Raw genomic sequence first — 21,587 nt, 5'->3', positions numbered from 1 at the left:
TAGTGTCTGTATGTTAACATGATTATTTTCAAAGAGAAATTGAATTTAATTTTTTGAATTAAATTTTTGGAATGAATGATACATAAGAATCTGTGTAATTCCTGAGAAAGAGATTAGAGTCAAGTCTACCTTTCTTTTCTTTTGTAGGAGACACTGCTATTGAAAGTGGACAACATTATTGGGAGGTCAAGGCCCAGAAAGACTGTAAATCCTACAGTGTGGGAGTAGCATACAAAACTTTGGGGAAATTTGACCAATTGGGAAAGACAAACACTAGTTGGTGTATCCATGTCAACAACTGGCTACAAAATACATTTGCAGCAAAACATAATAATAAAGTCAAAGCTTTGGATGTTACTGTTCCGGAGAAAATAGGTGTATTTTGTGATTTTGATGGGGGTAAGTTTACTTACTTTTTCATAAGTCATTTCATCATAACTACTGATGTTTCAGTACTTTTCATTGGTAATCATCTCTACAGAATTTCCGTTAATATCATGGTAAGGACATTTTGGCCAACTAGGTTTTGATCACAAACATAATCTCAGTACCAGAGTTAGACTGGAAGGGCATATTATGTCTGCCTGGAGCTCTATAAAAGCACTCATTTATAATATGCTAAGTCTGAAATATTTTGCTAATTTTAGTCTTAAACACTAAAATTTTTCTTGTTTTTATTTCTTCCTTACTGTTCTATTACCTGTGTGTAAACAATGGTGAAGTCAGATTTTTTGAGTTGGAATAAACCTTAGAAATTATCCAGTCCATCTTCCACACAATATAAAATTTGTATTACACTATTTCTGAAGGAGTTGCCACTTCTTTGCTCAAATAATGTTTTAGTCTGAAGATTATTGTCTTATAAGTCCTGTTTCTTGGGAGGCTCTAAAATGAACTCACTTCACCTCTCTGTAATTTGTGAAAGTGTTGTTTTTAAATTCTGACACCTGAATAAACACAGAATTATATTTTGTAATTCACACAATAATTCTTATTTGTTAAAATGCATTAAATTGATTTCTTTTCAAATCCTTATAATCTCCTAAAGTGATATACTATGTCAATGCATTTCTTAAAACATTGGTTCTACAATGTTTCTTTCCAAGTTGTCACTTTAAGCTAATTATGGAAAATTTTTATCATTTTAAGTCACATTGGGTCCAGATAATCCCATGCTGTCAACTTAATCACTCAAAAAAGGAAAAAAATTAATTTGGGCCAATTTATTTTTAGTGATGACATGTCAGTTTGGTACATTCTTTTTTACTTACTCCCTTTGAATAAGATAAACCATTTTCTACAAAATGACAAATTTATTGGTGCACTTTAAAAAATATATATTTTCAGCTACCAGGACAATATTTACTATCATCCTCTCTCCTTTCCCATATGGTTATTCTATATAGATGATAGGGAGAAGTAATTTTAGCTAACAGCATAGAGTATAAAGGGGGAAGCTGTAATGTAGGATGTAATCAGATTCTGAGAGTCTTGAAAAGATGTTTATAGACTAGTCTTTTGTAGTGGGGAGGGTTGGCTGTGTACATTTTAGAAAAATATAGTCATATGATGATAATCTTGTATTGGAAATATTAGAAAGTAAGTGATTAAAGATGGAAGAGATTATAAAAATAAAGAGCATAAGGTGTTTTAGGAATTAGTCTAAAGTATAAGGCATGACCATGTTTATTTTGTTAACTATTAAATTGTTATTGCCTGCTAAGTGCTTTTAACACAGGAAGTCCTAATAAGTATTTGTTAAGTGATGGGCAACAAAAACCCAAGCAGTTGGAAGTCAAGAATGAAATTGATGGTGTAAAATTTATAGAACTTGGTAACTAAATATAGATTGGGGGAAGCGACAAAGAAGAATGGAAGGCAACTCTGACCAGCCAGTGTGACAAAGAGGATGGCAGTGTCAGTGGGTTAAGGGAACAGAGACAGTCCAGTGGAAAACTGAGATTATAGCAGGACAACCATGTGACATATTTAGCAAACATTTAGAAATTCTTGAACTCAGAAGTAGAGCTGAAACTAAATATTTGAAGCAGCAGCACAGAGTGACTACTGAAGATTACACAGAATAATATGCTTGAACATTATTGCACTGTTGTTACTAACTTTGCAATTATGTAGTTTGCTTCGTGTTTTGAGATAATCATATATATAAATCACCAAGTACTTTAACAGTATACATAAATGTTAGTTACTTTTTCTTACTCTCTGGTAGCAACTGGTTTATTAAGAGAGCATTTCATAAATGCTCTCTTACACAGACAAAGCAGCTTCAAAACAGAATAGGAGGAAAAGGAAGAGAGAGAAAGTATCTTTAGGGTTAGGATTCAAACCAAGAACATAGTCATTAAAGAAAGGCTTCATGAACTAACAACAGTCTTAAGGAGGTCATCAGATCAGATCAGATTAGAGGTCAGACGGAGTTATTTTAAGGCATGATCCTGTTGAAAGACTAACTGTGAGGGGATTTGAAAATTAACAAAGCTGAAGCAGTGAGGAATATACTATGATTTCAGAGACTGGAATATGAGTCTGGCCTTAAGTAGTTAGTATTTTAAATATAGTAAGCCTTAAATAAATAGAGGATTTGGGTAGAGTAAAAATAAGGAGGAAGAAACTTCCTTGTTTTTTTACTGGGCTCATGAAAATTTTTGTTAAATAATGATAAATATTTTATAGCTGAATAAGTACAACAGTGTCAGATTATGGTGAAACTGTATGGAGATCTTAAAAACAAGGGGAAGAAGAAGAAAACTGGATTTGGGCATTTTCTTAAGCATGTTCACTGATTTTTCTAGTGAAAGTAAGTTCAATCCTTAAGAGTTTGTAATAAAAAATTAATGCAAAAATGGGCCTTAAGTTATGATTTTGCATGACTACACATTAGACTTTATTAGAGTTATAATTTCTTGTATAATAAATAAGGCTTTTTTCCCTCTCTTAGGTCAACTTTCTTTTTATGATGCAAATTCAAAACAGCTGCTGTATTCTTTTAAGACAAAGTTTACTCAGCCAGTACTGCCTGGTTTCATGGTTAGTACCTAATTTATATTTTATTTGGTTTGACAACTTTAAGAAGAATAATCTTTATTATTTGGGAAGCAAACATCCTATTGTTTTCTTCATATTCATCTCCCTTTCTCCATTCCACTCTCTGAAATATGCAATTTTTCTGTACAATTTTGGTATGATTTGTTGAAGTCAATGTTGATAAATAAAGGTACACAAATCATAAGCATGTAGTTTAGTGAACTGTTATAGGACTGTATTTGCTTTTGTAACTAGACCCTAGAATAAGAAAGAGAACATTACCAGAACCTCAGAAGCCCCTGTGCCCATTTCCAGTCCCTAATGGCTCGTCTCCAAAGTGTAAATTTAAATACTTAAGTTCATTTGCCACTTGTTTATATATAAGTGGAATTATATCTTTCTGACTCCATATTATATATGTGAGATTTACCAATGTACCATGTTGTAATTCCTTCATTCTCACAGTTATATAGCTTTCCATTATATGACTATATAATAATTTACCCATTTTAATTTAGTTAAATATGTGAATGGTTTCCATTTGGGACTGTATACATGTGTATATAATTTCAGATCTACTCAGTTACAGACTTATTTATAAAAGAAAAATTCATATTTCATACAAATTGAAACATGGATTTGAATTCCTTATTTTTAAGCAAATGTTGTTGCTCCTTCCAACACCTTATAACATTCTACATTTCTCCATAAAGTTAGGCTACTGTGGGAAATTCCAGGATCCAGTTAAGGTCACCATTATTTTGGTGAGAACTTTCCTTAATGTGGTTACTCCCTGTATATAAATCAGATGATATAATTCAAGTACAGGTTCTGTGGAATGTTTTGTGTGTGTAGTCTTTCATTACCCCTAAATATAATCCCCCAATATGAAGAAGGAAGTATTTAGGGTATATATGGGTTGAAAACACAGTGCTTTAAATCTCATGGCAAATAGTATTTTTTTATTCTAGATACCCTAAAATATTAAACTTAATGCTAACAAAGACTCCTGGTTTTTCACTGAAATCAGAAATAAATAGTGAATAAAGTTATTGCTCATGGAAAAATTATTAGAAGATATTAGATGGATTGTTTCTCTCTTTTTTATTGCCTTTTTTTTTCACTTCACTACAAATAGCCACTGTATTGGATATTTTGGGCTGTTTTTCCAAATTGACCAATTAGAGACAAATTGTTTACCATATGGAACTCAGAAGAGATTTTTTTTTCAATTCGTAGATGTACTTTTATATTATATAAAGATACTTCACTTGTAATATGAATCTATTTCATGTAGATAGGTACTGAGTTTATTCATTGTTATTTTCATTCCATGTAAGGAGACTAATTACACATCTGCATCATAAGATGCTTTAGGAAATTATTTTAAACTTGTTTTTTTCTTTTAAGTCTTTTGTTTATTAAGTAAATGAGTATTAATATTTTCATATATAAGATTAATTTTTAAAGCCAGGTTTATGAGCTATAATTTATAGTACTGTATAATTCTGTGGGTTTTGACAAATGCAAAAACAAAACCACCATCATGATCAAGATATAAAACATTTCAGCACTATAGAAAATTTCTTTATATTCCTTTGTAGTGGACGCCTCCCATTACATCCAGCCCCAGTAATACGTAAACCATTTTTAATCCCTGTAGTTTTGCTGTTTCCACAAAGTCATGTAAATGGATATAATCTTTTATGTAGCATAATGCATTTGAAACTCATCCATGTTGTTGTGTTTGTTAGGTTTTTTTTTTTTTACTGCTAAGCGGGTTTTCATATATGTATACACCACAGTTTATTCATTCATGATGCTAGCCTGAGGTTTAGCATATATAGCTTTTACAATGTTGAGGTAAGTTCCTGTTATCCCTAGTTTTTCTAGTGTTTTGAACATAAAGGGATGCTGTACTTTGTTACAGAACCCTAAAGAGAGAGATAGAAGATCTCAGAAGATGGAAAAATGTACCCTGTTCATGAATAGGCAGAACTAACATCATCAAAATGGCAATATTACCCAAAGTTCTCTACAGGTTTAATGCGATGCCAATCAAAATCCCAACGGCATTTCTTGTAGAAATAGACAAAGCAATCATGAAATTCATATGGAAAAACAAAAGACCCAGAATAGCAAAAGCAATTCTAAGCAGGAAGTGTGAATCTGGAGGTATAGCGATACCAGAGGTCAAACTGTACTACAAAGCAATAGTAACAAAAACAGCATGGTACTGGTACCAAAACAGGCAGGTAGACCAATGGTACAGAATAGAAGACACAGAGACTAATCCACAAAGTTACAACTATCTTATATTTGATAAAGGGGCTAAAAGCATGCAATGGAGGAAGGATAGCATCTTCAACAAATGGTGCTGGGAAAATTGGAAATCCATATGCAACAAAATGAAATTGAATCCCTTTCTCTCGCCATCCACAAAAATTAACTCAAAATGGATCAGTGAGCTAGCTATCAAATCAGAGACACTGCGTCTGATAGAAGAAAAAGTTTGCTCCGATCTACATATTGTGGGGTCGGGCTCCAAATTCCTTAATAGGACACCCATAGCCCAAGAGTTAACAACAAGAATAAACAAATGGGACTTACTTAAACTAAAAAGTTTTTTCTCAGCAAGAGAAACAATAAAAGAGGTAAATAGAGAGCCTACATCCTGGGGACAAGTTTTTACCCCCCACACCTCCGATAGAGCCCTAATATCCAGAATGTACAAAGAACTCAAAAAATTAAACAATAAGATAACAAATAACCCAATTAACAAATGGGCCAAGGACCTGAACAGACACTTCTCAGAGGAGGACATACAATCAATCAACAAGTACATGAAAAAATGCTCACCATCTCTAGCAATCAGAGAAATGCAAATCAAAACCACCCTAAGATACCATCTCACTCCAGTAAGATTGGCAGCCATTATGAAGTCAAACAACAATAAGTGTTGGCGGGGATGTGGGGAAAAGGGTACACTTGTACACTGCTGGTGGGGCTGCAAAATGGTGAGGCCAATTTGGAAAGCAGTATGGAGATTCCTGGGAAAGCTGGGAATGGATCCACCATTTGACCCAGCTATCGCACTTCTCGGACTATTCCCTGAGGACCTTAAAAAAGCGCTCTATAGGGATACGGCTGCATCAATGATTATAGCGGCACAATTCACAATAGCTAGACTGTGGAACCAACCTAGATGCCCCTCGATAGATGAATGGATAAAAAAAATGTGGCATCTATACACAATGGAGTATTATGCAGCACTAAGAAATGACAAAATCATAGAATTTGCAGGGAAATGGATGGCATTAGAGCAGATTATGCTAAGCGAAGCTAGCCAAGCCCTAAAAAACAAATGCCAAATGTCTGCTTTGATATAAAGAGAGCAACTAAGAACAGAACAGGAAGGAAGAGCATGAGGAAAAGACTACAGTAAACAAAGATGAATGGGGGGAGAGAAACGGAGAGAGAAGGGAAAGCACATGGAAATAGTAGGAGACCTTCAATGATATATAAAATTATAAGAGGTTATGAGGGGCAAGGGGGAGGAAAAAAAAGGGAGAGAATTGAACAACAGCAGGGGAGGTAGAGAGGGAAGAGGGGAGGGGAGGGGAGGGGGGATAGTAGGGGATAGGAAAGGTAGCAGAATGCAACAGTCACTAATATGGCATTATGTAAAAATGTGAATATGTAACAGATGTGATTCTGCAATCTGTATTTGGGGTGAAAATGGGAGTTCAAAACACAATTTGAGTCAAATGTATGAAAGATGATATATCATGAGCTATGTAATGCTTTAAATAATCAATAAAAAAATAAGTTAAAAAAATAAAAATAGGTATTATATTTAAAAAAAATACACACAATGGAATATTACTAAGCCACAAAAGGAATTAAATTATGACATTTGCTGGTAAATGGATGGAACTGGAGACTATAATGCTAAGTGAAATAAACCAGTCCCTCAAAGTCAAAGGTAAAATGTTTTCTCTCATATTCAGAAGCCAGTCCAGAATAAGGGAGGAAGGGAGTGGGGGAGAGAAAAGGTGAGGGAATTCCATCAGAATTGAAGAAAGATTAGTAGACTATATTAAGGGGCTTGAGGGGCAGGGAAGAGGGACAGGATAAGGGAAGAACAGTGGAATGAATCTGATCTAACTTTCCTATGTACATATATGAATATACAATCTCACCATCATGCATATCCATGACATTAATAAAAAAAATAGTAGATCAGGAGAATAGAGGGAAGGAACATGGGGAGGAAAGAGAAGAAGGAAAGGGCAAGTACTGAGGACTAAATTAGAGCAAATTATGTTCTTTTATAATTATTTCAAAATGAATCTTAATGTTACATATAATAAAAAGAACCAATGAAAATTCTTTTTCCTTAAAAGCTTTGTAAAAAGCTACCAAAATGTTTGCCACAGTGGCTGTACCATTTTTGCATTACAACAACCATGTTTAAGTTTCTCATATCCTTGTATCATTTGGTATTGTCAAATTTTTCTTACTGTCCATAAGCCATTTTCTTACTGTCCATAAGCCATATATAGTGGGTTTTTTATCCTGTTGTTATTTTCATTTTCCTACTGACAAACAATGTTGAGCATATCTTTTCATGCACTTATTTTCCACTTGCATAATTCTCTGGTGAAGTATGTGTTACAATTCTCTACTCACTTTTTTTGGGATATTAATTTGTTTTCTTATTGTTTTAAGAGTTCTTTATAAATTTTGGGTATAAATGCAAAAGTTTTTGCAGATATTACCTTCCAGTTCATAGCTTGACTTTTCATTTTATAGAAAATTCACATTTCCAAAGTGAAGTTTTTTATTTTCAGATGAAGTCCAATTTATCCAATGTTTTCCCATTTGTGGATAATGCTTTGCCTATACATGCCTGTACATATGAATGGCATACAGGTCACAAAAGATTTTCTCTTGTGTTTCTTCCTAAAGTTTTACAGTTTTAGGTTCTATTTTTAGGTCTATGATCCATTTTTAGTTAGCTTTTGTATAATATAGTTGGAGTTTCATGTTTTCTGTATATTGATATCCAGTTCTTCTAGTACCATTTGTTGAAAAAGACTTTAAATTTCTCATTATCACCTTTGTGCTATTTTGATTAAATATTTTTCTAAGTCAATTAAATAACTTTTAAAAAGTAACCTATAAATTTTATAATTTGAGAATTGATTTGTGTTTTGGGAGTTTATCATTACTGAGCCTGCTAGTTTTAAAAATTTAGAATGTTAATTGTATTAGTTATAAATTTTACAGAGCAGTATATTCTTTGGTTAAATACGCTATGTAGTAAATACTGAATGATATAGGATATAATTGAGAGTGAGTATACATAAAGAACTTGAATTTTCCTTGCACAAACTGATGATAATTTAGATGGTCCATATGTTCATATTTTAAGCATCTTGACTTTTTCAAATCTTTTTTACTTTATCAAATCAGTATTTTTTCACATGCAAAGCAGTTATATCTTTCATAAATTCATTCATATTTGTCATAATTAATAGAACATGGCAAGTGCATATGGATGTTGTCATTTGCAGTTTTCTTAGAAGTCCTTCTCAAAAAATTATTCAAGTTCTTATTGTTAAAAACACAGGGAAGAAATCAAATGGTTTTTATTCTGTTAACACAGGGTTGTTAGATTCCTGTGGTAACATCAAAACCAAAAGCAATGATTGGAATAGGGAAGTTGGTTCTTTGTACACTTCCCTTGGTTGTGAAGGTTAACATCAGTAATGATAGCCAGTTTCATTTGCACAGATTGATCCAGTTCAGTTTCTCAATTTCTGCAGCCCTGAGTTTCCACTCTTGGGTTCAGCTTTGTTGGCTTCAGCTACCACAAAGACTTCCTTTTGGCCTTTGCAGCTTTAAAAGAATACTGAGCCTCTCTACTTCCCCTCAGCTCAAATATGAAGGTTATCAATTTGGGATATGTCAATTTTCATATACATGGCATTTTGCCTTTCAAATAGAAATTTAAGAATTATTTAATTTTTTTAGAGAGTGTGAGAGAGGGGAGAGAGAGAGAGAGAGAGAGAGAGAATTTTTTTTTAATATTTATTTTTTAGTTCTCGGCGGACACAACATCTTTGTTGGTATGTGGTGCTGAGGATCGAACCCGGGCCACACACATGCCAGGCGAGCGCGCTACCGCTTGAGCCACATCCCCAGCCCAAGAATTATTTAATTTCTAAAAAAAAAAAAAAAAAGAATCATTGAATTTCTGATTTGAGTTGAAATCTGACTGAGATTTGTTTTTGTCTTTTCTTAGGTTTGGTGTGGTGGACTTTCTTTGAGTACTGGGATGCAGGTTCCAAGTGCTGTGAGAACACTTCAGAAAAGTGAAAATGGAATGACTGGTTCAGCCAGCAGCCTGAACAATGTTACTCAGTAACGCCTACGCAGAATGTTTACCCTCCCTCTTGACTGGGTGGCCTTTTCTGTGCAGTTACCTGTCACAGAAATTTGTGAGTGGTGGAAATCAGGTTTGCTATGTTCTGCTTTAAGGCCTGGAATCTCTTAGCTTAAGCATCTAGTATGAAGCATTTACAGGAATCTACTGTGCAATATCATAGAAGCAAGCAGTTCTGGAGCAAGAAACTGATGTTTTGAAGAGTAAATGGGAAAGAAGGCAGTGTTTAAATATTTAAACATTTTTGTGTTTCTTAAATTACTTTTGTTCTTTTAAAATGTTTAATTACATTTGGTAATCTTAGGGCCTGAGGTGAAAGGCTTTAAAAATTTGCTTTTCTTTCTTGACTTTCTTTTTTCCTATCTCATCACTACCTGTTATTTGGTATACACTAAATCTTTAAAATTACATAGCCCTAGCCCCACCAAGGTTTTCTAAAAATTGAAATCATTGATTGGGGATAATAGAAGGGTTTTTTTTCTTACAATGGTTTATTTCCCCCTTTTATAAATAAGTTGAGTTTTGCTAAATTAATCTATTTACTGACTAGTTTTTATCTCATCTTCTACTTTCCAGAATATATTGGTATTTCTCTTGTAGTTATAACTCCAAATACAGAGTAGATATGAAGAATTTAAAAAGCTTAAAATCACCCAGATTTCAGTTTTGTATCTGCTATAGTAACACAATGGCAAAGGGTTTGCTATGACTACTTTGCATTCCATCACTTTGAATGTTCAGCAAGATGTTTAAAAGCCTTATGTTTTCTGGTATTGTTGTCTAGTTTAACCCTACCTTTAGTAGTTATCTTTGATAAAATTCCCCACTCATATTTGGCACTGATTATAATTATGCTGATTTTTTAACATTAATAGGAATGAAAAAAAAATTTTTAACATGGTTAAGGGTAGAAAACCACCCAATACTCAGCTTTAATCTAAAAAGGATAGGTTGCAAAGGGATGTACCTAAAAGTATTCTTTAGTAATTATTTATTCTTTTTAATAAGATGTAGGAAAGGTTGAAACAACTGGAAAAAAATCTACATAATTGGTGTGTTTTTCAACCAATCAGAGATTTGGGGGGTTTTTACCCCCTTATCCTTTTTGCTAAAGTCATATGCTTTTTAAAGGGATATGAATCTTCTAAAAATCAACATAGTCATGTTTCCCAGCCTTGGGAGTGGTATATTTAAATTTAAACAATGAGTGGTATTCAGAACAAATCTATTCTTAAAAAATTGATCAAAGTTTGTTACTCAAGTCCTTTGAGCTAAACTAAAAGTTATAATTACAGTATTTAAGATTTCCTTGAGCATCTTAAAGAAATTAAAATTTATATTTTACTTAGTTTTTAATTTCTTTCATTCTTTCATTCTCATTTTAAATATCTTGGTAATATGACAGCCTTCTTCCAGAAGTACCTTTGTTGCTTACATTTGAGTTGTTTTCTATAAAAAGGCCTGCCCTCTTAAAATTTACTGCTTACTGATATGATGTTTTGTTTCATTGATAAAAACAGATCTAAATGAGGACTTACATTTGACCTGGGGTATTATTTTCTTTTCTAGAGGACAGATATCCACACTATTATCTAATAATAGGTTGGTAATTTTAAAGACTGTAAGGCAGTTAAGGGAATAAAGTATGTCAATAGATAGTCTTGAGTCTCCAAGTATAATTTTGGGTTTTGTTTGTTGTATTTGGAAAGAAATTTTTGGAAGTTCTATTCCCTATAGAAGGGCTATTCCAAGACCCAAGGAAACAGGCAATTATTCCCTTTCACACTCCAAAGCAGTAATTTAGTGGAGTGGCTTTGTGTGAAAAGCTGTACACAGTATATTTTAACAAATACAAAACAAAAAAACCCAGATGTTCTTGTATAGAATTTTTTTACTATTATGTATTATATAATTGTCTTCTCATTAATTCAGTGCCTTTTTCCTCTAAGCATGCTCTTTCTTCATGCCTCATGCAGTGTCAACTGATATTTAAGCCAGACATATTACAGTTGTGAGAGCCTTCTGTTGCAAGGGCATGGGAAAAATGAAATATTAATTGGGCTGAAAGAGTGCATACAATTCTTTTTTGTGTTCTGCCATCATTTGGAATTTGCATATAAAATTTTCTAACACTCATTTGGAAATGTTCTAATTTCACTGGGAATTAATTACTAGCAGCTTTGTAGTAATAAATTCAGTAAATCTGGAGTCCAAGCTCACATCACATGTAATACTGGATATTAAATTATCCCATCATTACATCAAAATTAGAATCTGAAGGCTCTCTCTCTGATTCTTCTTCAGGGTCTCTAAATTAAGAGCAAAATGTGAAGTGTTTTAGTTTAACAATTTTAAGTTGGACAAAAAAGTCTGTCATCATTTTTTTTAGAGTGAGAGAGGAGAGAGAGAGAGAGAGAGAGAGAGAGAGAGAGAGAGAGAGAGAGAGAGAATTTTTAATATTTATTTTTTAGTTCTCGGCGGACACAACATCTTTTGTTGGTATGTGGTGCTGAGGATCGAACCCGGGCCGCACACATGCCAGGCGAGCGCGCTACCGCTTGAGCCACATCCCCAGCCCCTGTCATCCTCATTTTTAAACTAAAAAATAATTGAATATAGTGCCTATTTAAATAATCTAAAATAAAGTAACTATTAACTTGATAATATTTAACATTTTCATTGATGTTTTGAGTTATAATGAGCTCTCTTGCTCAATTCATTATGGAAAGTTGCTAAACACTTTTAAATATCCTTTATTGCTTTATTTACCTTTTGTTTTGACAGGTCAAACATGACTGCTTTCTATAAAAGAAATGCATGAGAAGTTGACTATCGTAGGTGCAAAAATTATGTTTTATAAAAATATGCATTAGTATTGCATTTCCCTCTTACCAGTTGAATTCCAAGCCAGTTGTATTAAACTGGATATAGAAATGAAGGAGCTGCCTTAAGCACTTTAGAAAAGGAAATTTTCTACAATTCATTTTGACACTTGCAGCTTACCATGTCACATACATCTTTAACTTTGGTAAATATGTATATACCAAGCATTTAATAATAATGCACATAGAAATTTAATATACAGTAATTATTTGAATGTTCCAGGTATAGGTGAATACATTTACAGTATTAGGGGCATGTCTTGTCTGTACATGGGTTTAATTATTGGCATCTGTACCATTTGACAAACCATTAACTACTGCTATACAGCTTACCCTGTTCTGCAAATAGTAATCATTCCCTGTGTTATATAAAGTGACATATTAACTTGCATTTATTTTCTCATTTATGAAATTAAAGCATGAACAATATCATGTATAATTTGAACTGTGATCCTTGGTGGTATAAATAATAAAAGTAAATATTTGTGATAAAATCTTTTAATTAGGCTAAGATATTGTTTCATGACTTAGAATAATTAGGTTATTTTATGTTTCCATAAAATTATTGTTATTTGTATATTATTGTTTCTTTTAAAAACAATTTTGGAAAAGGATATATGTTAAAAATGATTATTCCTCAAAGAGTTTTAAAAGAAAGTATAACATCTTATTATGAAATATGTGATTCTGGGGATTAAAAATTTGGCAATTTTCAAATCATCATAATTTCTTAAAGAATGTATTTATTAGATCTGTGTTCATTGATAGGCTAATTCATAAAACAAATATTTGAGTGTCTGTGATATGGCAGTCAAAATTTTATTACTTTGCATTCACATTTTCAAAACTAGTGTATTCAATTTATTGTGCAGCTAGTTTTGCTTCTTTTTAGTATGCTGAGACTGCATTTTAAAAATAATGTTTTGCTAAAAAGTCAGAAGTGTTAAAAGTAAATTTGTTAGTTTTTAAAAAGCTCAAATTAACTGCATATAATATGGTTCACTTTTATGTAATCACATAACATAGGTTCAGCAAAGTTCATTTCTTGAGTTTATTTTTACTAGATATAGTCTTTCAGAGAAGTGTATGGTCACTCTGTATACAGGTAATCATAAAATTATTTGTTATTTTTAACCAAAACATACATTTCATAATGCCAGCACTGGAGTATTATGAGAGATCATTTTTCTTAGCCATCATAGCAAGATTACCTCATGTTCATAGTAGTTTTAGTGTTTTTTTTTTACAGTATTTACATTTCTGCAATTATGTGTGATTTTTAATGTCACATATGATAGCACTGTTACCTGGAATATATGATTAACCTACATAAACATTTTTAATTAGTGTTGGACATGTCATATAAAGGTTAGTATTGGCTTAATAAACAGATACCAGAAATTGCCATGGTACTTTTCTCCTTGGACTACCCAATTATTAAGCTGAAAGTATTTGTTATTTCGGGGTCAGTATAGGGTACTGACTTTTGATTCATAATCATTTAAGTTATATTTGTTTAAGGTGATATGTTTTCTTTTTTTATTGGTTGTTCACAACATTACAAAGCTCTTGACATATCATATTTCAAACATTAGAATCAAGTGGGTTATGAACTCCCATTTTTACCCCAAATACAGATTGCAGAATCACATCGGTTACAGATATGTTTTCTTAATAGTACCCAGTCAATATGTTAGTCCTTAGGAATGGATGTGTAAAGGATTTCACAGTAATGTAGGGCAGAAGGTAGGTGAATGTGTTTGCTTTGGCTTGGCACTTATTAAGTTTGGACTAATTTAAAATAACTCAAATTGTAAGTGATTGGCAAAAGCCATTTTATTAATATTGGAACTTTTTGGAGAGCACATAATAATGAGAATCTATCTTTTAAAAACCTGTATAAAACATTTCTGATATCTCTAAGGTACCAAAGCACTGAGTCTAATTCACCTAATCTAAGGGAGACTCTTTAAAATCAAATTTATAACTAATTCATACTATAAGATACATAATAGCTAAATTTTTATAGTAATATAATTTTTATTAAAAACAACTAGTCTTTAAAATACCTATATGTGATATTAAGATGATTCTGGCATCTTTTTCAAAAGTATTCAAAATTTATCACCTTAGCTTTATCATATACTAGGTCTGTGACAATTGTGTAAATCATTCATCACCTTTGGGCCTCTGTTGCCTTACTTAACTCATTATGTCTCAATTTCCCAAATATAAGACACCTATAAAAACCTATAATATTGCTCAATTTAAGTTTTTATAGGTGTCCTATACATAGGAGGAGACAGTGGGTTAAAATAATTGTAACTTGTTCAGCCTACCTCACAGGGCTGTTGTGAGGAATAAATGGATGGAGTATGTGAAATTGCTTCAACAACAGCAAAGGCTATGTAAATGTAAGCTGTTATTTTTAGTTAATGGAATTAAGTGTTCGGATACTTCTAAATGCCATTTACTTTGATAAAGCATGTTCTTAAAGTGGTATCATCAGTGATTTTAAATGTGATTTTTAAAATAAAACATTTTATCAAGATGTCATATAATATTAATTTAGTTTGTGCATGACTTGTGGCCTTTTAATATTTTCTTATCTATTTTAAGACTTTCTAGAGTAGTAAAAGTTCTTCCATGGCATTAGTGTATCAGTGTAGAAGAGTAGCATAAAGAAACAGTTTTTAAGCAAGATGCTTCTTTTCCATACAGGAATTTGAACTTTCAGCTTAAGACTACTTAGTGCTATGTGCAAAGAGTGAATTTGGCCTGAATAACTTTTTTTCCAAACAACTAAATGGTTCAGCAGTTTGTGTGCTCAGTGAACATTTGATAACAGTGTTGCATTGTCCTTTTTAAAAAATAAGATGCATTTCAAAACCTTGTTAGTAAACCTAAATATCATTTATTATCTCACATACTTGTTTTGCTTTAAATTAGATTTATTAATGGAGATGTTTTACAAGGTATCTTAATCTACAAATTTGGTATGCCTATTATCTGGACATGGTTTCACTATGCAGTAATAAAAATTCTAATTCCTCAGGTTTAACCTTTAAGTTATGGATGAAGACCATTAATAAACCACATATATGCTCAGTTCTGCAACACTGAGTTAATGAACATATTGCCTCATTTTCCTTAGAAACAACACAAAGCCTTTAAAATGGTTAACTTTAAAATAGAGTATTTCAAGTGTAGTAACTTGTATGTTTAAGTAATAGTATGTTCTGTACAGAATATCCTAGTTAAGTTTTTCAAAAGCACCTGGAATATCTCATCTAAAAATTAAACATTTTTCTCTTTCTTTTGCTTCAGTGCTTGATTTTCATCAATGTGTGCTTACAATGTGATTGTTGGAAAAGAGAGTATTTTTTAAAAGTCAAAGTAATATAGACATATTCTGTACACCACCCTCCAATAATGTTATAATATGTAGACCATTATGGGAGTTGGCTTCCTCAACTGGAGTCTTTTTCTTGGTAGACCAATCCTGCTGCACTTGGCTAGGATATCTGGATAAGAGCTTGGGAAACTTGGATTTTTCTGTTCCAGTTTTCCCTTATTCCTATTTTGCATTTATATTGCATACTAGTGGTGCATTTATGCCTACTTAAAAAGGTCAACACAGCAGGCACTGATTATGGTGCTTCCATATAACAGATGTACTATTTTTTAAAAATATTAATTTTTTAGTTGTAATTGAACACAATACCTTCACTTTATTTATTTTTATGTGGTGCTGAGGATCGAACCCAGGGCTGCGCACATGCGAGGCAAGCACTCTACCACTGAGCCACAACCCCAGCTGCAGATGTACTATTAATGGAAAGTTACTCATATTATGAAACAAATGATTTATCCATCATATGATACCATGAGTGTGTGCATGAATTCAGACTTAAGTCAGAGGAGATGGATCATGGCCTGATTGCTACACTGTTGCTATGACTCTCCATGGAATAAAAAATTGAAGGAGCCAAGGGATTGTGACTCCTTGGAATCCATGTTCCTCTACCCACTTCTAGATTATGCTCTACATAGCCAGCACTTCAGAATTCCTTGCCTGATCAGCGTGAAGCTGTCCTCTAGGACATGTATAGGTCTCTTCCCAAAGTCCATCCTGTCAAAAGATTGTACTACGGGTATATACTACAGGTGAATATATCCTGTTTTAGCTTTTTCACTGCAATGACTAAAGGACCCGACCAGAACAACTGTAAAGGAGGAAAGGTTTATTTGGGGGCTTACAGTTTTAGAGGTCTTAATCCATAAAAGGCTGGCTCCATTCCTAAGGGATCGAGGTGAGGCTGAACATCATGGCAGAAGAGTAGCAAAAGCTCAAGTGTGGTGATCAGGAAGCAGAGAGACTTCACTCACCCATACAAATATATACCCAAAGGCATGCCCCAATTCCCACCTCCTTCAGCCACACCCTAGCACTTCACTGACCACTCAATTAATCCCTATCAGGGGGTTAAATCACTGATTGGGTTAAGACTCACAACCCAATCATTTCTCCTCTGAACCTTCTTGCATTGTCTCACACTTGAGCTTTTGTGTGATACTCACATCCAACCATAACATCCCAGTGAGTGGCAGTTTGTAGGAAATGTGAATGGATTTAGGCTGTGCAGACTGGGATGCCCACGTATGTCCAAGGTCAATCTAATATTCATGTTGTAATTCTTCAGCACATATCTGAAGAATCTGAGAATTCTATATTTGAAAATGGATTTCTGTTCCTTGAGATATCAATATATTAAGGTAGATGGAAATAACATTTGATGGTTAGCTCCAGCTTCATAAGAGAGAAACATGAGGCTTGGCCTCCATTTGTATTTTTGCCCTAGATCCCACAAATGTTAGAAATGTGCCAAGATGTATATGTACACACGTACCTGAGTGAATTTTTAAACATGGATGTTTGCTTGTAATGGAGGCGGCTGTTATCCACCCTTGTGCCCCTCTTGTAATTACATTGGCTAACCAGATATTAAAGCATACTGACTGACATGGTGAGCTGAAGGCCATAGCTGATCCTCTAGTATACTTAATAAATACTGGTGTTTGTCCCCAGGTCTGTTTGACAGTGGCAGACATTGTTATAATTTACATAGTATATAAACCAATGCAAACAATATGAAGTTATTTATAAGAAAATGGGGAAAGGGCTGGGGCTGTAGCTCAGTGGTAGAGCGCTTGCCTAGCATGTGTGAGGCACTGGGTTCAATCTTTAGCACCTCATAAGCATAAACAAAGGTATGCTGTCCATACACAACTACAGAAAAAAAAATTTTTAAAGAAAATAGGGAAAACTTATAGAGATGAAGAACTAAAGTTTCCAACAAGTTAGTTGCACCCAAGATAATTATAAATAATAACAGAGGATTGCACACCCAGCCCCACAATTTTTTTTTTCCAGGACTCTGAATTCAAGTTCCTTCACTTGTATCTTTAAAAAAAGTGGACCAGAAGGTCCACTTTACAAAACAAACAAACCAAAAAATAAATAAATAAATAAGAATTATAGATGACACATTAGCCTGTAGTTTATGTAAGAAAAACAGAAACTTCAGTTGATCCATACTTTTAAAAAAAATTAGCTCAAATCAGAAAATTGGACAGGGTAATCATCTCCTTTAAACTGCCCCCCCTCTTTTTTTTAGGTTGTTATAGAACAAGTACTTCTAAAAACCTGACACTTTCCCCCTTTCCTAGTTACTCAATTATAATTTCCACTTGCCATGTTTACATTTTTAAAAAAAAATCTCACCGAGGGGCTGGGGATGTGGCTCAAGCGGTAGCACGCTCGCCTGGCATGCGTGCGGCCCGGGTTCGATCCTCAGCACCACATACCAACAAAGATGTTGTGTCCGCCGAGAACTAAAAAATAAATATTAAAAATTCTCTCTCTCTCCCCTCTTTAAAAAAAAAAAAAAAAAAAACCTCACCGATAAGTATTGCAGTACACACCATGATGGCTTTTTAAATGAACCCACATTCCATTAAATTTTTAGAAAAATTAACTAATTTTTTAACTACTACCTATTGGCTTAATCCATACTAAAACTTCCATTATTACCAAAATATCTTTTTATGGTTAGCTTATTATTCATATCAGGGTCCAGATAAAGTCCACACATAACATTTGGTTAAGTTTCTGATTTTGTAGTAGATCCCTCTCCCCTTTCTAACTTTTTCAACTTTTTTAAATGACAAAGAAACTAGGAAATTGCTAATATAGAATGTCTCACATTGTTATTTTAGTGGATCACTTCTCCATACTGATAGATGTAGAGTTTTAATTAAATATAGTTTCAGTTTGGGGGCAAGAATTCTTCATAGAAGGTATTAGCTACCTTCTCACAACACATCAAGAAGCACCTAATGTATGGGTGTCATACAATGATATGAAGTCTATCAGTGGTTTCCAATGGTGCCAGCCTAACCCATCAATTATAGTTCCCATCAACCTTTTACCTTAATTTTTAGCATCTATTGATGAGTATTACTATATCTTTTTTGGCGAACTCAAACGCTTTGGGGACACAACTCGGCTGATGCATCTTTAGGTCATCGTCCCCTCAGATTTTCCTAAAATCTTAGGTTGCCACAGTGTGTTAGAGTTGTGGCTAGATCCTAAAGTCACCGTAAACCTCGGGCGGTGACAAAGCAGCAGGGACCGTGAACGAGGCGAGGCAGTGTGCAGAGTGACCACGCCGTCAGTCCGACACCACCCGACCCAGTTAGTGCGGCTCCGCGCTTGACGGCCTCTTTTGCAGCCGTTGCCGTGAGTGCCGTAAAGCGGACTTGCCGCCGCTGCTGTGTAGGGAGGTAAGGTGTGGGGAACCTCAGCTCGGTGGCTGGGCATGGGCGGTCGCCTTCGAACAAGCCTTGCGGTAGACTCGGGTACCCTCAGCGGGTGCCTCCCGCCCTTCTGAACACCCTCCTTCCTCTCCGCGGGGAGGAGGTCGAGGCCGGCCACAGGCTGAGCGCGCTTCGGGCTGGGTTCTCGACAGTGAATCAGTTGAGGAGCACCTCGTAGTAGATGTCCTTTCGGCCAGTTCGCCCCACGCTCCCCGGCGTGTCAGTAGGTAAACTCATCTTGTGACAAGTTCAGTTTTGGGAAGGCTTGGAGGAGCCGAGTTAGGGTTGTGACGTTAGAGCCGAGTTGTGGGAGCTGACCCGGAATTTGGGAGAGGATCTCTGGGGACAGCGTTTCAGGTCGTGGGAGGAGGACAGAAACTGCCAGGTTTAGGCAGCTTTGCATACATATTAGGGTAGTGGCTGGAGGAATGAGCCCACAGAAGAGAGAAGGCAGGAATAATGTGGTTGAAACTAAAGTTGGTCCCCAGTTGGGAAGGGCTTTGATGCCCTGTGAAGAAGTTCTGTGCAGTGGAAACCTGCAACCGCTTTATAGAGAGAAGGTCATTAACCATCTCGCTCCCGACGCCCTTTTTGGCGGGACCACCCCCCGCTCCTCCCCCCCTCAAAAAAATTAAGCTTTCAAGTCACTTGGAGAAGTGTATACTAAAGCATCCCTTTTGTGTGCTTATAATAGGATGGACACTGCCAGGTGTGCTAAATAAAGTTTTATGTGGCTTTGCTGTGTGTCTGTGCATTGCTAATGGGGGAATGTCGGGAAAGATTGGGTGAACCTGTGAAAAAGTGGCCTTTAAGAGTCCAAAGAACGGCATTCAACCGTCACCAAGTTCCCAAGTTACTTGAAGCAAGCTACTTTTCTCTGAGACTCGTTTTTCTCAAATATAAAAAGATGATCCACTTGATATGTCAGAGTCTTTCTGCCTTTAAGGATGGCAGATTTCCAATGAATAAAAATCAGTCTGTGAACAAATATCAGTGAGTGAGAATAAAGTGGTTTATTAAAATTTGGGAAAAGAAGGAAGCCCAGAAAAAAAAGGCTCTTGAGCTGAAGTCTGAGGAAGAATGATTTGGTTTGAATGATTAGGAACCACACTAGGGGTAAAGCTATAAACTCCAGGAATAGTATTCATATTTTAGAGTGTATTCATAGAAATAGAAGGAAGGATGGCACTGAATGATGAAGGAACTCCAAAGTGTAAACTGCAGTGTTCTGAAGAGGAAGAAGATGATAAGCATGAAATATCAAAAGAACACAGCATTTGAGTTCATGGATCTATATGATATTTTGAACCCGTGTTTCTAAAAAGCGCGTCTAAGTACTATTGACAAAAATGGGAATTCTGTCAAATTCCAGCATGCAATAGTGTGTTGAGAGTAAGGGGATTTGTATTATAAATCTAATGTTTCCCATAACTAACCTCTTGACTGTCATTTAATTCTTTTAGATCCTACTCTCCTTTGTAAAGTGATGTTGTTGGGCCAGGTAGTCTCTCCCCTGTAAAAATTTGAGTCTGTGAGGATGGAGAGCTACCTTCTGAAGGGAAAAAGGAAGAGAGTTGATACAGAATAAAATCATTTAACTTTGAATGTTAAATTTGAGGTGTATGGTACAGAGTTGAAAACAGGCAGAGAGAGTAAGTAGACTGGATTTAAAATAGTAAGTTTTCTCTTGGGTTTGGTAATTAAAAGAGAGATTGGATTTGTGTTGAGGGAGAGGTTTTAGAGACAGGAACTATAGGCTATACCCATACATAGGAGGCTAGAGAAATCATTGAATGAGGCCTGTGGATCTCAGATCATAGAGTAAGGATTCCTGGGGCTGGGTTTGTGGCTCAGTGGTAGAGTGCTCGTCTAGTACCTGTGAGGCCCTGGGTTCAATCCTCAGCACCACATGGAAATAAATAAATAAAGGTAGTATGTCCGACTTCAACTAAAAAAAAAAAAGAGTAAGACTCCTTTTAAAAAAAAGAATTATATATAATTATAGGTTCTAGGGAACCAACATTGTTATTGAAGTAATTTACAAATAGCATTTACAGCAAATATTCTTCACCCACTTCTGGTAAACTGAGCAGAAAATGAATGATTGAAATAGGTATTTACAGTTATATTATGATTGTTTACCAAGAAGCTATATCATTTACATATTTATTCACTAAATATGTGTTTAAGGCACTGCTAGGCACTAGAGACATGATGAACAAGTTAAACATTGTTCTTATTGTCCCTGTATGTAAAGGTCTTAATATGTAGATCAGTGCTTTTCAGAAAGCTTAATGCACATATGAGTCACCTGAAGATTTTGTTAAAAA

General features: G+C 34.5%; 2 protein-coding genes across 16 annotated transcripts in view; both read left to right on the top strand.

The window, feature by feature from the left end:
• Positions 1–15,694, top strand: part of FSD1L (fibronectin type III and SPRY domain containing 1 like) — a 71,695-nt gene extending 56,001 nt beyond the window's left edge. For all 4 annotated transcript variants that reach the window (XM_081278639.1, XM_081278640.1, XM_081278638.1 and 1 more), the window contains 3 exons: positions 148–399; positions 2,960–3,048; positions 9,356–15,694. In XM_081278639.1, the coding sequence (XP_081134765.1) occupies positions 148–399; positions 2,960–3,048; positions 9,356–9,478 (464 nt within the window). In that variant the 3' untranslated portion in view covers positions 9,479–15,694. The remainder of the gene's footprint in view (positions 1–147; positions 400–2,959; positions 3,049–9,355) is intronic.
• Positions 15,695–19,156: 3,462 nt separating this feature from the next.
• Positions 19,157–21,587, top strand: part of FKTN (fukutin) — a 109,566-nt gene continuing 107,135 nt past the window's right edge. For 4 of the 12 annotated variants that reach the window (XM_081278642.1, XM_081278659.1, XM_081278658.1 and 1 more), the window contains exon 1: positions 19,190–19,484. The gene's annotated coding sequence lies outside the window, so the exon portion shown is untranslated. Of the gene's footprint in view, positions 19,485–21,587 lie in introns of all 12 variants that reach the window. The other 8 variants (XR_014020351.1, XR_014020352.1, XM_081278641.1 and 5 more) reach the window with 6 other exon arrangements.

Source organism: Spermophilus citellus, assembly GCF_964194105.1.
Source record: "Spermophilus citellus genome assembly, chromosome: 2".
Lineage (NCBI taxonomy): Eukaryota > Metazoa > Chordata > Mammalia > Rodentia > Sciuridae > Spermophilus > Spermophilus citellus.
Note: the sequence above shows the minus strand (reverse complement) of the source record. Positions and strands in the feature narration are given on the sequence as shown.